We start from the raw sequence: 15430 nt of genomic DNA on the forward strand, positions 1-15430 counted from the left end.
GCGCACACTTTTTGTACATCTCAGAGTCACTTTATTTCTTTAAATGTGATAACAAAATGGCTTGTTCATTCTGCAGCAGTGATATTCTTTCTCTGAATATACATATAGCTTTTTTTTTATAACAGTCTTAATACAATTTCAAAATTACATCAATCTCAATTCCATTAAAATATGTTAATTTCCAGCAATGATGAACAGAAAAAGACGACAACAAAACAAAAAGAGAGCACCAAAACAGGTGCAGGGCTCATATACTGTAATTCTGGCCGACAAATAGGATACAAATAATTCGTATTAACTAAAGGTCGCTAAACTAAAAAAAAACAAACGGTAATGTGTGTAAAAAAAGGAAAGTAAAATATGAAGAAAAAAAAAATATTTCACTTATGATTCCTTTGATGGAGATCGAATTAACAAAACAAAAAAGATATGAAAATTAAAAAATTAAAACAAATGAAAGAATACTGTCCTGCAGGCAAACAAAACATAAAATGTGTCCTTAACACCTTTGAGGGGCAATAATAACACAGAAATCTGCCAATTTAAAAAAAGAAATATCCCACAAGTCTCAGTTGGAGGAACAAGGAACACAAAATAAGCTGTAATCCATCATCAATTCAAGCTCAATCTAACCAGAAACAATCCAAATTTAGATTTAACAAACACACGTATTTCGAAGCACATGGGTTTCAGACACATTAAATCTAGACACAATACAGTCTTTTTTTTAAGATTATACTGAAATTAATTATATTCCATAAATTATCAAAAATGAGCTTCCCTTATCAACTCCTATTTCAGAGACGTCTTTAGCTTTTATACATTATTAGATTTTCCAAATACGAATCGCTGAAGATGCACAGCAATTCAGACCGTTGCCACAATCTGACACTTCCACATGACTTTATTTTTGTGTAGCCTTGAGGGTTCCTCTGGTTTTCAACAGAGCATCGGGCTTTTTACAAGCGATGACAGCTTTTTATTTCCTCCACTGTCGCCCAGAGTCTACCAGTCGAGTCCCCCTTGTGGACTGTGCGTGTGCTCCTCCTCCTCTTCTCTGCTCTCCACCAGCACCGCCGGTGCCGCGCTATAGCTCGGTGCGGGAGCGGGAGATGCGAGGGCCTTTCCTTATTTCTTTCCTCTTCTCTTCTTTCCTCCGCCTCTTCTCCTCCTCCCTCAGGATCTTCTGGAAAGCCTCGGCAGTGTGAAGCACCTGAAGCAGACGGGTCAGGGTCAGACAGATGGATGTTTCATGGAGGCGTTGCGAGTGATTCTGTTAGTTCAGTGACTTATTTAAAGTAAAGATCGGTCTGCGTTACGATTGTTCCTGGCTGTAAAACTCAGGGGTTTGTCTGACTGTTAAGGGATCGTGAAGCGAGGCAGGGTGTTGAAAAACATGTGCGCGTCATACTTACATCGTCTCTCTCCGTGCGGTACGGGTTTATAAAGTCAGCGGATTTATCCATTATTCCCAGCTCCTGTGACATCTGAGAGAGGAGCAGAGTAGACAAACGGCAGAGGAAAAGAGGAGAGGCCATGTTATCATTTCTCCAGAAGAGATAAGGCATAAAAAAAAGGAGACACCGTCCCATCCTTTACTCTGCAGCTAAAAAGCAGCTGCAGACAAAAAATTGATATTTCTTCAGAGAACTACAGCTTATGTTATAATCGTATCATTTCCGCTTTAGACCCTATGAGCTACATGAACTAGAGTGTAGGGCAGTTATACTGAACTTTGACCTGCGACAGGCTGCCAAGTGGCCGCCGAGCATTTTCACTCACAATAAAAAATAAACTGATACAGAATGTGATTTTTTTTTTTTTTACTATTAATGAGCAAGGAGCCGGAGTGCATACAGTACTCATATACTATATACTAAACGACTTGTTTAGAAGAAGAAAAATGGTGCCATATAAACACTTTTTTGTTCGTTGTGGGAGGAAACCGGAGCGTCATATATTTTATCTGATGAATTCTATTAATGTTTGTTCATCAGCTGGCCCGGAGCAAGTTGAGTATCCCTGGAGTCGAGGATCAGAGGCAAACTAAACTAAGAGTGGAGTTACTGAGGCACGCTTTCACTGCCGCTGCTGCTTCTAGTCTCAGAATTAATCCACAATATAATCCTCTTGGCACAATACTACGGTCACAGATTAATCCCGCCAGAATTTAGTTCATTAACCCACGCGGAGCCAACCGTTTGATCTGCGACAATGAAAGGGCCTCAATCCATCGGGACAAATCTGATGACAAATGACACATTTAGCGGCGATGGCAGAGCCGACATGGAGGATGTGTGGTGCACCCACACGACAGCATCTGGTCCCATTTACACCGCGGTGGGCTTTACAGCACTGAAGTGTTTTCTATGTTCTCTCTCGTCTCATCGTGCACTTGTGTTGCGTTCTGACTTCATTCACAACAAGGATGCACGATCAACATTTTGCCCGGGATTTAAATAGATCGTGAAAATAAACAAAACTGCAGCCGCATCAATATTGGGATTTATTTTCACATGTTCGAGGTATTTACTTTTAGCTCCTTTAATGTGGCCTGTCTGGGTTCGCACCTTCAGCTGCGTTGTCTAAGCAACGCTCTCTCTCCGTTTAGCTGAGCAGAACGGTGATCTCTCGGATATTTTCAGTTTTACAGTTGGCACGCACAGCCAGCTTCTTCTTTTTTTTTTTTTACATCCCTGCTGCAGAAGACTGTTGCAAGACTTTTCATGAGTTACAATAGGAACAGGGTCGGTGTGCAGCCTTACAAGGGTGAGGACATGTTGATGGGCCCCTCCTGTGAAAACCCCCGTCAGGTTACAGAAATTCAGGCCCCAGCGCAGCAGGCCGTCCCAGTCGGTGTTGCGGTCGTAGTAGTGGTGGACGATGCGCGGGAAGCGCAACGCCACGTCGCCAAAGAACGCGGTGTTCTCCACCACGTGGGAATAAGCTGCAGAGATAAGAGAGAGGAACCGGGAGGTCGATAAAAAGACATCAAAAGGGGAGAGGAACATTTTTGACGCTATATATTTGTGCCGACAAAACACACAGAGCATGCTGGGAAATAGAACAAAGGGGAAGAGTGCAGCTGCAGCAATGGCTGGTCTAGTTCAGGAAACACTCAAATAGGTGGTGTCGATGAATAAGCCTGAAAAACAGGGGAGATGATCTTTGTGACATTCAGAGAGATGTCTAAAGCTGCTATTATTGGCACCAAAGGGGGATAAGGATGAAAAGAATGAAAGAGTGACACAAGAGTGGAGCTTTTAGAAACAGGTCACAAACCAGTCAGAGCTGTTGGAGACAGATACAGGGTGTGAAAGACACACGAGAGAGGCTGCTAAATAAAGTGGCTCATGTAAGTAGAGCAAGAACGAAAGTCTAGAAAGACAAATAAATGAAATGATGAAACGGCGGAGGTGTAAAAGTGAATCAGACCTTCTTTGATTTTATCGTCCATCGGGAAAGGGTCTTGAGGCTGCATGTTGGCCGCAACCAGGATTTGTTTGGAGTCCTCCAACACCTTAGGAATACAACAATAAAAACAGCTCAATAGCCAGGTTTATATACTTCACACTATGAGCTGGGGATTTAAATTGCTGTCGTTATTCGGAGGGGAAAGCAGTTAAGATCGTGGAGAAAAAATGTACTCTCATCGTGATATTTTACACAGCACTTTTACTGCTGAGGTCGTGGGATGCAGTGGATCTGCTCAACACAACTTGTACAGAGGATTCCATGAGGACGAGCAAAGAACAGGTACAGTAGGAGACACAAACCGTGCACACACACTAATCTGAGCGTTAGACAGCTTCTACTTAGAAGAGATTTAAGTAGGCACACTGTTAAGTACTTTCTCTCTCACACACACACACACACACACACATGCACGCACGCACGCACACACACGGCGGTAAAGAAATGCTGACAATGTCTTCGGGCCTCAGAAGGTTGACTACGCTAGTTGTCCTTGAGAGGCGCGCAGATGCATAAGATAACCGTCCTCTGGGAGAATGCGGCGCACAGTAAAGCAAAGCTGCGAGCAGCTGAGTCGGAATTAACATTCAAATGAATGCGAGGAAACATGCTGATGAACGAATGCGGTGTGGAGCTTTTGATCTTTTGTCATGCCGCGAAGCTCCTCATCCTCCAGTCTGTCGAGGAGCACAAGCCGCTTGAGCTCTTTGACGTGAACGATTGTTATTCGAGTGTTTTTTTTTATACTAGTGGCCTCGTCGGTGCTTGATTTCACTTCTGCCCAACAGACTATATGAGGCGAGTGCACACGCACACATACACACATCCTACCTTGAAGAGTCCTTTCAGCATGATGTCTATGATCTTGTACTGCTGGTTGATGTCGTTCAGCTCCACCAGGTTCTTCAACGCGTTCAGCTGATCTTTCCTCTTGGTTTCGAACAGCCGCTTGTCTAATAAGAGGAGCTCAGGAAGACACACACTCTCCACGGGGAGCGCAACTCACATAAATGCTCAAGGGACAGAGATTCAGTCACACACACACACACACACACACACACACACAAAGAAGGATACAGACGTCCAGGTTGGAGTCATGTCTCAGTCTGTGTGTGTCCGAGTCCGCCGAGCAGAGGGCGGCAGCGGCGAGCGCCAGGACGAGTGCACATGCACTCCGCATGGTCAGCAGGGAGGCCCTCTCTCCTGACAAAAAGAAAAAGATGACAAGCCATGAGATGTACATCGCATTGTTAAACATCTAAACAACGAGCGTGCGCAAGCAAACACGCACACACACGAGAGAGATCGGGATTTAGAATCCGTTCAAGGCTCCAGAGCGAAGACTGCACGTCTCTTTTGAGTGAGAGTGTCACACTGATCACGTCTTCTTTTGATGAAGAGATTTCACGTTCGTCTGAATATAGTTCTCTTATTCATGTGGCTGCTTTTTTTTTATTTCTTCTTCTTCCGAAGCCGCTAGGATGGCTGCGTCTCCCTGGTGATACTTTGTGGAATAGGAGAAATAGAGAGACGGGCTGGGGAGAAGTGGTCAATGTGTTGCAACGAGAGGGGAGCTGGCATTTGAAGAGGCTCCTTGTGCTCCTCTTAAAAAGAAACACATCTGATGTCTGGCACTTGCATAATCCCCGAAAGAAACATTCACAATCTCTGCATCTTTCTCTCTCTCTATGTTCTTGGGTCTCCTCCTCTCCCGTCTCCCGCTGGTCTCTCTATCTAAAGCCGTGGTCGTTCCCAACATGTTTCATCCATATGCAACTTCCTTTCCCTCAAGAGGCGTTTTATACATTTGAGATGGAGGTGCGAGAGCGAGAAGATAAATACAGCAGCTAAAAATAGCATCTCATCAAATGAACATTTGATGAAAGACATATTTTTTTATAGAATATTAGCAGTAAAACATGGAGGGGGGCAATGTTGATGAAAAGCTGCAAGATGTAAGTCACATAATTTAATTTATGCATAATTTAGCAATGAGAGGGAGGCCAGAGGTTATGGGGCTTGAGTGGTGGTGAGGCCTGCAGGGGGAGTCGGGAGGAGGGCAAGAGATGAGCGGAGGGGCGGCGAGGCTTTTGAGGAAAGAGGGAGATGGGGGCTGCAGGAAAGAACAGCTTTCATAGTGAATACGTACGTCCTTTGCTGAGACACAGCGGTACAACTTAAAGACTCACAAAGAGGAGAGAAAGTCTGAGATAGAGATGCTGCACCGACAGGATGAGAGCCCGATTCAAGAGCCTGAAGGACCAGATGGAAGTGAGCAAACGTCTCAGGTGAAGATGTAAATTCAGACTGCATCTCACCTACATCAGAGGAGGAAAGCATATATGTATGCTTCTGCGCGTGCACACACACGCACACACACAATCACTCTTCAGATTAATGATAACATGGATAGAAAGCAGTCATTTCCTACAGCAACTTCCTCCTGTTTCAGGGCCGATTTGCTTCTTCTTTACAGTAGCAACTGCCTCAAAGACTCTAATCTGACAGTTGACCTCGAGATAAAATTGCAACTTTCTTTGTTTTTAAGTGGTGGTCTCTGTGTCTCTTATTTCAAAAAATAAAAACAGCAGGACAACTCCCCCTCTCCCCCGCATCTTTTTTCTGACAGAGTCAGCAGAAAACATGCAGTGTTCCCGCAGACAGCTGAGTGAGGACAATGTTTGATTAAGGCCAATTTGTGCGTTCTGGGTAGCTTCCCAGCCTTCTGAGAAATGCAGCACTAAATATCCTTAAGTGCAGGTCGAAAGCCTCCATATTTCTAGATAACAGCCAGGGAAAGAGCGCCTCATCCCTCTCGTCCAGCTGTTTGATGGGATCCCCATGCACCTCCATGTGGCTCTGACATATTTATAGGCAACAGAAGAAAAAGGAAGAAAAAAAAGGTTATGACCACCAGCACAATTGAAGGCCGTCAACACACACGCACACACACACACACACGGATGACGCTTCCATGCAATTGGGCGAAGTGCTGAGACTTGAAGAAGTAGCGGAAGGAGGACATTAGGAGGATCAATCATCTCTAAAGTGGCACAGAAAACGAAGGTCCGAATGCGTCCATTAACCTCAAGCAGTCATCACTGATCACAGAACAGGACAATCATTTGGGGGAAATCAAAGTCAAAGGAAAACCTACCCGGTAAAGCACTCTGGTGTTGAGGTCGGTTTACACCTGACTGCTAATGGAGACACTAAGTGCACCTTACGTATGTCGCGCGGCTCGGGGGACATACGATATAACAGCGATATCACACCTTTCTGGCGTTTTCTCCTGAGATGCTCTGCGAGAGGCGGATGGATGGACCTGATCCCCCCTCCAGCTGACCAGCGGCCAGGTGGGCGGGGCCTGCGCCAGATCCGCTCGGGCGAGGTGTGTTCGCCGCGGGCAGATCTGGAGGCAGATCTGAAATCCGTGTAAACCCACGTAAATCTCTTCGCCGAAGGGGAGTTTTTTTTCTTCTTCTTCTTCTTGCTCTGCCAACAACAACCCACTGTGGCAGAGAGGCTGAAGTTAGATTTCCTGTGTGGGAGACCCAAGGCTCCAGCATCGACAGATAAGTAGAGGCTCGCATGTCTAATCACAGCGCCACTCTGAACTCCCCCCGCGGCGTGAACACACGCATCACTGTGCAGCGCAATATCTGCAAAGGAAATAACACGAAAAATAAAAATAAAAAAAAGTAGGTAAACGCTCCAAACTGTTCAGCGACCAACTCTGACGCGAACTTCAAGGAGGCACAACTGGAGCCCTGCGGGCGAAAGGGACTTCTGAGAGGATGAAGCAGGCAAGATGCTCACCAGGCAGCTGCATGTGCAGCAGGAGCGCATCCAGACCCAGACCCCCCTCCGGGCTGCCAGCCTGCTGTGGGAGGTTTGAGGTTCAAGGACTGACACATCATCATCATCATCCGCGAGGCTCTCTCCCTGTTATCACTCATGCAGCCACGGACATGCGTAATACTGGTGATGATGATGGCAGAGCCTGGATAAAGACTGTCACGTGGACCATCAATTACAGATTGTGGTTGATTGCGCGAGCCCGTGTCCCCTGCAAGCCGCGCGACTCTCCCCGGGCTATGAGTTAATTCATTTCATCTGCACGCGATAACGCGTTTAGTGTGAAACTGTGGCGCGAGAGCCCGTCTATTAGTGATCTCCATCAACTCCGCAATACCACATCGCGACCACTTAGTCCAGGTCCCCCCTCGAGGAGCGCGCGTTTCGGGGGAATCGAACAAGTATTTTCAAGTCGCTCCTCGAGTAAAATCGATCCCGCGGCTGCGCGTGCACCGCCGGGATCCAGCAGCCAGTTCAGGTGAGACGACGGACAAACGCGTCGCACAACACAGCCACACAAACTCACCGTGTTGTAGCGAGCAACGGAGGCGCCACACGGCAGCGGGCTGAGAATGGCGTTTGCTCCAAAGTAGTGCCGTTTAACCCGATTTTCTTTTCGTCCCTCTTTTAAATCTCCATACGAGGAGGTTTACGGTCAGTTCGCCGATGAAAGGCACGGGCCGGTCAGTCTGCCCCTGTGGATCCTCAGGTGACGGCAACGCGGAGGTGGAGGCGGTCATTTACATGCGGCTCTCGCTGCTCCACTCCGCCAGCGCCACGATCACACCGGCTGGCTCGCCTTGGACGAATGACAGCCAGCGGGCGCTAACCGAGGAGGCGGAGGATGTTGTTGTTTCCGCACGGAGCATTTAGAGAGAGACGCCAGCCAGAGAGGCGGCTGCGTTCCGCTGCCCTCGTGTTTCTCCACGTCGGGTGATTCCTCCGAGATGCTCATGTTGACATTTGCTGACATTTTTTTTTTGCGAGACAGAGTTTTGGTCATATTAGCAGTAAAATGGTAGAAGGAAAAGAATAAGAAAAAAGCATGTATTTGTTTTGGTGATGGGAAAGTCAGCTGAGCACATTTGATGTCTTTTTAATTAAATCAACGCTTGTTCTGTCTGACTGAACCACCTATACCAAATCATTAGTTTTACAACATTAATATAATCCTCTTAATACCAGACACCTAACGTTGCACACTGCGCAGGTTTGGGGAAGAGAGACAGACCGTTGCTGCCGTCCTCTTTTGGTTTTCGGTTTCGGTTTCCTTCGTTTTCACCGACAACACCTGCATACCATATGACACGCATGCACATTGACATCACTGATGCTATACTGCCACAGTTCACACTGTTGCCTGTTTATTTTGTTAAATTAAATAAACTTTGTTATTCTCTCAAACTGTTGCCTCGTGCACTCCTCGAACTCTGCACTTAAAATTTCGGGTCCATTATCGCTCACCACCTCATCTGGAATGCCAAACCTGGCGAAAACAGTTTTTAGTCTTTGAATAACTTGTGCTCTTGTTGTTGAGGGCAGCTGCAGTACCTCGAGAAACCTGGAGTTATAATCTGAGATTACCAGGTAGTTGTGGTGGTTGTGCTCACACAGGTCCATTGCTTCTCTTACAGGGTCGCTCAGGAAGCGGTGTGGAGATGAGAAGTTCCTTTTGTTGTGTTCTTTTCAATTCACAGCACACCTGACATGACATCACAAGCTTGCTTATCTCCGTAGAGCGTCCCGGCCACCATACAGACGAGCTCGCGCTCTCCCTACATTCACTAGGCCCTGGTGTCCTTAGTGAATTTTCTGAAGGATCTCACCTCTCATTGGCTTTGGCACGACAATCCTTTTTCCTCTGAGGACCAGGCCATTGTGTTCTGATCGCTCTGATTTCACTTGGGCGTACTCTCTTGCGTCCATGGACATATTACTGAAGTGTTCAGGCCATCCTTTCTTTATGAGCTTCACAACTGACTGCAGTTCAGCGTCGGCTGTTGTCGACATTCTGATTTCATCCATCTTGCTTGTAGACGCAGGGATCCCCTCTACTACACTAGTCACGTAGCATGCCACCTCGCTCTGTGTGTAAGTCTCTGCACATGTGCTGGCCGGTGGACTGCGTAACGACCAGAGTTTTCCCTGGAGCATACTCCGCCACTGGATTGAATCCCATGAGCCTCATCAGGAGACGCTGACATCGTATCGGTCCATTGTCCAGGCTGCACTAGCGGCCTGTGATCAGTGATAGCTTGAACTGCTCCAGTCCATTGAGGTATCTGTCGATGGTTTCAGGAAAGAAACTCTGGAGGAAGGACGAGGTATTGAGTTTGGCTCGAAAGGACCAAATATGTTAGAAAAATGTACTGAACACCTGGTGGTAAAATCATTAATCAGGACACTGATTCACTGAATCACCGATGAAGCGTAAATAAGTTTTTCTTCCAACAGGGTCAGATTCAGCATTGACATTGACTTGTACTAATAAGATGTCCTTATTGTGTCAAAGTGTTGGAATACATGTTATATATTTAACTGCAAAGTAGTAATGCGCGGTATCTTTTTTTTTGCATTGAATCATACAGAGATGTTTACTGCAATTGATTGGATGGCCCTACCAAAAAAAAATCCACCAGCCGCCACTGCTTCTACCACATCATCAACAGCTGGTCACCTCAGGACTCACCATCAATCCCGGCCAGTGGCATGCAGGCTGCCACACGCTCACACACTGACAGCTTCGTGAAGGTGCTGATGGGTAACCAGTCCTCCCAGTCCTGGGTCATTTACAACTGGGTCCCTCACTGGGACTAAGCCTTCTCCCATGGTAGATGAAAGGGTAGAGCTGAGGCTTGAGGTGTGGGGTGAAGATAATGGCCGTTACGTTCAGTTGCTTCTGTGGATCGTTTGAATCTTTTTTTATCAAGTCAAATGTGTTTTTTCACCTTTGTGTTACATCCATGGACAAAAAAACTGGGCTACATCCCAATAATAAATGACGACACTGATGGTTGATTTCACCTTGACCACAAATTATAATATAACACAAAAATGTCCAAGTGAGAGATCTCTCTCTCTCTCTCTCCCTGTTTGTGTCTCGTCGGTGTAGTAGAGACTGGTATAGCGTGCGTCATGGTATCATATCATATAAAAAGTAGCACATTCACTGATGTAGGCCTATAATCAAGAAAAACAAATGCGTTTTTTAATATTTAATAAATAAAGCTCACGGCTTATAAATACTTTAAAAAATACACGCAGTAAAAATATTTCAGAGGCACACAAGAGCGTGTGCTGCTTTAAGAGCGAAACACACACGCAAGGTGTCTGGTAAAGCTGTAACGATGAGTGAACAATGAAACCAATTGCTAACCCGACGGCGCAACAATATCAGACATTATAATATCAGTTTGCCGGAAAACATCCGCCTTCTTCCACGGTGAAGTCCGACAGACAGATGGACACGTCTCCAACGCGCCTGAGGACAATCGTTAAGGAGCGTGGAAGAGAGAAAGTAACTAAATGACACTATAATTCGGTTTCCCCTGAATGTGTGTATTGTGTTTACTATGAGTGCCTAAAAATGCTTTGGAGGAGTATCATTTATATCACGCACTGCTTCAATTATGCATTTACAATAAGTGTGAGATGACAACGTTGTTGTAAGACAGTAGCCAATAAAGCTCAGATCAAGCTGAACAGACAGACGGAGTGTGTGGGTGGGTGAAAGGTGCGTGTTTGTGAGAGCATGTGCGTGTTTGTGAGAGTCAATCCGCACGACAGATGTACTGAGCCTTTAAGTACCGACTCAGACAGTAACAACCCTGTGTTGTACAACACACCGTCACGGAGACGGAGTGAAAAGCAAAACACAGACATTTAATGAGTGGCCAGAGAAAAAAATAAAAGACACTTCTCTGCTGACATTTGAAGTGCAGCATGAGTGTCTTTCATGATGTGCTGCGAGCATGTTGGAGCTTATCAGAAACATACATGTCTGAGGAAGTGGCTTTGTTGTGATGGTGTCGCCGTGTGTGTGTGCGTGTTGTGTGTACAGGTGTTTCACTTCAGGTCAGGGATACAAGACGTTGCTGGGCAGATTGGGGCTGCAGCCCTCGCTTGCCGTCTGAGGGCCGAGGGACTCGATCAGACTCCTCACTCTCCGCTCCTGGTCCCCTGTGAGTTGCGACTGCAGCGCACTGCTCTGGATCTGAATGAGCAAACGGGGTGAGACAGAGGGAGAATTTGACTTTGTTGAATTAAAAAGAGAGACGAGCAGAATTGTAAGGAAGGAACATGAGGGAGAACGGAGAAATGAAAAAGAAAAGGGCACAGGACATAAAGCCAATATTGGGACTAAAAGGTTAATCGGCAGTGAGGAGGGAGATGAGAAGATACAATGTCTTTTCATCCCGCCTGGCTGATATAGAAGAGCGGGAGCATTTCGATTGCCTCTCAACAGCTCTCAACAGGGCGACGGCTTTTAACGTAAACTACAGCAAAAATGCAGATGGAGTGTTTACCTGAAGGAGGAACCGGAGGGTCAGTCCTCCGCTTCCTGCAATGACCGCAGTCGGTCAGGACGCCGTTATCACCTGCAACCGCCGTATGACAGCGTGAGCCGACCAGTGGGGCACGCCCTCATGCACGTACGTGCACGAAAAGCACTACGGCCAGGGCGGCGGCCACGTCAAAGCGAGTAAAGGCGACTTCATTCTCTGCTCAGGTAGACAGTTCTCTACTATGTCGCCACATAGCAAACAGCGGCTTGCCACTAATGAACTAATATTAACGCTCTGAACGCTGTATACTGCATCTTTAAAAATAACAAAAAAACAAAGGCAAGGCTGACAACAGGCAAATCTTCAGAGGGAGACACGCACACACCTGGGATTTGCAGAGATCTAAATAAGAAAGCATGACAGAAAGAAGCTTCTTCTGCCAAAACAAAACTATTACTGTCAGTTGTCACAGGCAATACAGCAGAATTACAACCGCATTAACGCAATATTGTTGTGAGCTCCAGCAGCCCGAGTGTTGTTATTAAAGCACCAACATCCCTGATGTTGTTGTCACAAAACTATCATCGTCTTTGTCATCATCATCATTCTCTGCATCACTGGAGAAGGAAGAAAAATCGGGAACTATTTTAGAAAGAGAGAGAGAGAGAGAGAGAGAGAGAGAGAGAGAGAGAGAGAGAGAGAGAGAGAGAGAGAGAGAGAGAGAGAGAGAGAGAGAGAGAGAGAGAGAGAGAGAGAGAGAGAGAGAGAGAGAGAGAGAGAGAGATAAAGGGTCTCCATATCCAAGTGAATATTGCATTGAAAGTTAAAGCTGTTTTTTCCCGGCAGTTCCCATCAAGCTACTCGAGAGGATGATACTTTGAGGAACGGGCGGGTGAACAAAGGGGCAAAATAAAAAAAAAAGTGTCTAAAGGGGGAAATAGAGGTGAATGGAGAGAAGTTGGCGGGGTGAGAACATTTTGGAGAGCAAAAGAAGAGGAGAGAGTAAGGTGAAGGAATAGGGGGGAGAAACATAATGGGCGAGCAAGTGAACGCTCAGGCTGTGTACCCGAGAATGAAAGAGAGAGAAAGAGTGCTGGGCAACAAAAGGTCCCTGCAGTCTGGGGAAGTTATGAGAAGTCTTCAAGCATTACAAATTATGAAAGGGGGACTCTCCCATAAGTCCAGCTCCGGTCTGCCAAGATGACTTAGCATGTAGCGCAGCCCTTTTACCCCGCAACACTGGATCATACAGACACACACACACTGTAAGAGGCTGGAGCGCCAGCACATGTTCAACCAGTCTGAATGGAGGACTGGAAATAGCCACAGGGCTCAAGCGGCTTGTGTCATATTGTGTGCACATACGCGCCTCCATGACACACACACACCTCATCAGGAGGGAAGCGAGAGAGCGATGCGACACCAGAGCATTGCCAGATGTGCACGGAGAGCTTCCTCGTGACTTAGATTGAAGTCCACAGGCAGATGATCCAGAGCGCCTGGACAAAGTTCAACGTGTGTGAGTTTGTGTGACAGATTGGAGCGGAGGACATGTTGGGGACGTAAACTCATACTCTCTAGCGACTGTGAAGAGGAGTCTGACACGTTGAACCCTGCCTCCCCGAAACCGCATCAATATCTCCAGAAACACACAGCGGCAACCACGACACACACACACACACACACACACGCACACACAGATTTGTGATTCCCTGGCACTTGCTGCACGGGGAGCTGCAGTTTGTGCCATCATTCTGTCACTCCTCTGATTCTGAGCTTCTCTCAGAATACTAAATGTGCTTCTGGTCCGGTATGCGATGCCAAATTTAAACTACGCAATCTGATGTGGCTGCTTACTGCTCCTGTGTTTTATAACGTCTTGAAGCCAGCATAAAACCCAGATGAGCTTTATGCATCCGCCTCAAAGCTAACATGGGCATCGAAATAGACATAGTTCATCGTGTTTGACGTGATTTGACGAATCATACTAATCACGAGTGAATGCTGCGATCACAACTGAGCAGGGCAAAGATTACATTTATTAAATTAACATTATTTATGAATATTTCCTGTTTGCACTTGTTTGTATGATGTCTGTCCTACAATAGGTTTCAGTGTCACTTTTTAAAATTTATTTGTGGTTTCCATGTAAAATTAACTTTTGGCTTTACACACAACTACAGATTAACCTTTAATAAACAGTGACATGAATAATTCAGCAACCAGTCCAGGCCTTTAGACTGACACAACCTATTTAACATCTGTGGGTAGTAGAGTTTACATCCAACATCAGCGCTAAAAGGCTCAGACTGTGTGCAATCATCTTCAAACAAATGGCCCGCAGCAAGAAAAATGTCTACTGAGTGAGATTGCAGTGATGTATCTATTTCTTAAATGCCTCAATGCGAACCAGCTGTTTGGGTTCAATGTACGTCTTGGCCACACTCGGGCTCTATTCCTCGCCTTAAACTGCCAGAGGCTCAGTTTGGAATAATCACAATTAAATGAAAGGAAGAAAAGAGAGAAAGACACAAGCTGGGGCCGTATTAACATAAAAAAGAAGAATAAATATTCCAACGATAAAGATTATTCCGCGAAGCTGGTTTGTTCTGTTTTTTCTTAAACCTTTAGCAAGGTACTCGAGTGCTGATTTATTCTATTTTGTAGTCGTGTGTAAATTATGAATCAATGATCACAGCTGGAAGCGCCATTAGTGACGAATGAGTCGAATGAGTCTGGATGCCGAAGGGTCTGTACAACAGATGAGGTTACTGAGTTCATGTCAATGAAAAGCACGACTGAACATTTGTCACAGTTCAGCTCAACACCTTACTCTTCTTACTAGTTATTTTCATCCTGTCTGCCTGTTTAATTAACTCTCATGTCATTTCAGATCCTGCTATTCACACCTGATCATCCCTCATTCTCTTTACCTGGTCCTCACACCGTCTCACCTGCAGCCCATCCCCTCATTAGTGCCTCACTATTTAAGTCCCCTGCCCGTTGCCAGATTATTGTGTGTGCTTCTGACCAACCTCTCCAGCGGTCAATACTGTTTCCCTGTTTCTGTCTGTTCAAGCCGGTACTCCAAGTAAAGGAATATTATTTGTTACCTCTGTATTGTGAGTCGTGCTTCGGGTCCCTGGTTGTTGCACCTTGACACCATTGAAGGTGCTAAATTCTTAAATCAGAGCATATTTGTTGCCTCTCAACGGCTCTCAACATGGCGGCGACGCGCAGCTAACAGCCTTAACATCAAAAACAGTGCTGAGAGAACCATAGGTGGGAGGGTGCTATGCTTCAATGTCATGGGTCAGGATGCGCCATCAGCTATTTTAGCTCACCAGTACACACACACACACACACACGTCTTTGCAAATGCAACAATAAACTAGAGTCGCTACCTGTCACTGCTGTGTCACTGAAGTGTGATAAAGTCCCACACTGAGGCTACTGTTGTAAATTGGCACTTCGTTTCTGCAGCGCTTCTGTCAAAAATGCTGGCATTTTATTTGCATAAAAAAAACATTTGCCGTGAAGGACAGCAGGACCAGAAAAACACAAAGTGTTAAAAACCCAGCGTGAACCCGACT

At 46.0% G+C, this 15430-nt stretch overlaps 2 protein-coding genes across 11 annotated transcripts in view; both read right to left on the reverse strand.

The window, feature by feature from the left end:
* Positions 1 to 19: 19 nt before the first annotated feature.
* Positions 20 to 10685, reverse strand: LOC137786303 (coiled-coil domain-containing protein 134-like). Of its 5 annotated transcripts, XM_068578088.1 has the most exons (8): positions 10281 to 10428; positions 10022 to 10180; positions 4552 to 4677; positions 4306 to 4427; positions 3436 to 3520; positions 2766 to 2947; positions 1416 to 1487; positions 20 to 1213 (listed from the first exon to the last, which is right to left on the reverse strand). In XM_068578088.1, exons 2-8 carry the CDS (start codon positions 10119 to 10121, stop codon positions 1088 to 1090), a joined length of 813 nt encoding a protein of 270 aa, XP_068434189.1. In that variant the 5' UTR covers positions 10122 to 10180; positions 10281 to 10428; the 3' UTR covers positions 20 to 1087. The 5 variants fall into 5 exon arrangements, with proteins under 5 accessions (XP_068434189.1, XP_068434188.1, XP_068434187.1 ...); XM_068578087.1 differs by having other exon boundaries at positions 10022 to 10685; XM_068578086.1 differs by lacking the exons at positions 10022 to 10180; positions 10281 to 10428 and adding an exon at positions 9159 to 9526.
* The window catches only part of LOC137786301 (meiosis inhibitor protein 1), a 48677-nt gene continuing 43373 nt past the window's right edge, over positions 10127 to 15430 (reverse strand). For 4 of the 6 annotated variants that reach the window (XM_068578082.1, XM_068578083.1, XM_068578079.1 and 1 more), the window contains 2 exons: positions 11418 to 11545; positions 10535 to 10813 (listed from right to left, as the gene is read on the reverse strand). In XM_068578082.1, the coding sequence (XP_068434183.1) occupies positions 10741 to 10813; positions 11418 to 11545 (201 nt within the window). In that variant the 3' untranslated portion in view covers positions 10535 to 10740. Of the gene's footprint in view, positions 10187 to 10534; positions 10814 to 11417; positions 11546 to 11858; positions 11931 to 15430 lie in introns of those variants that run through there. The other 2 variants (XM_068578080.1, XR_011077573.1) reach the window with 2 other exon arrangements.

This window comes from Clinocottus analis, unplaced genomic scaffold (assembly GCF_023055335.1).
Source record: "Clinocottus analis isolate CAN_PGR_092001 unplaced genomic scaffold, fCliAna1.0.p SCAF_16, whole genome shotgun sequence".
Classification (NCBI taxonomy): Eukaryota; Metazoa; Chordata; class Actinopteri; order Perciformes; family Cottidae; genus Clinocottus; species Clinocottus analis.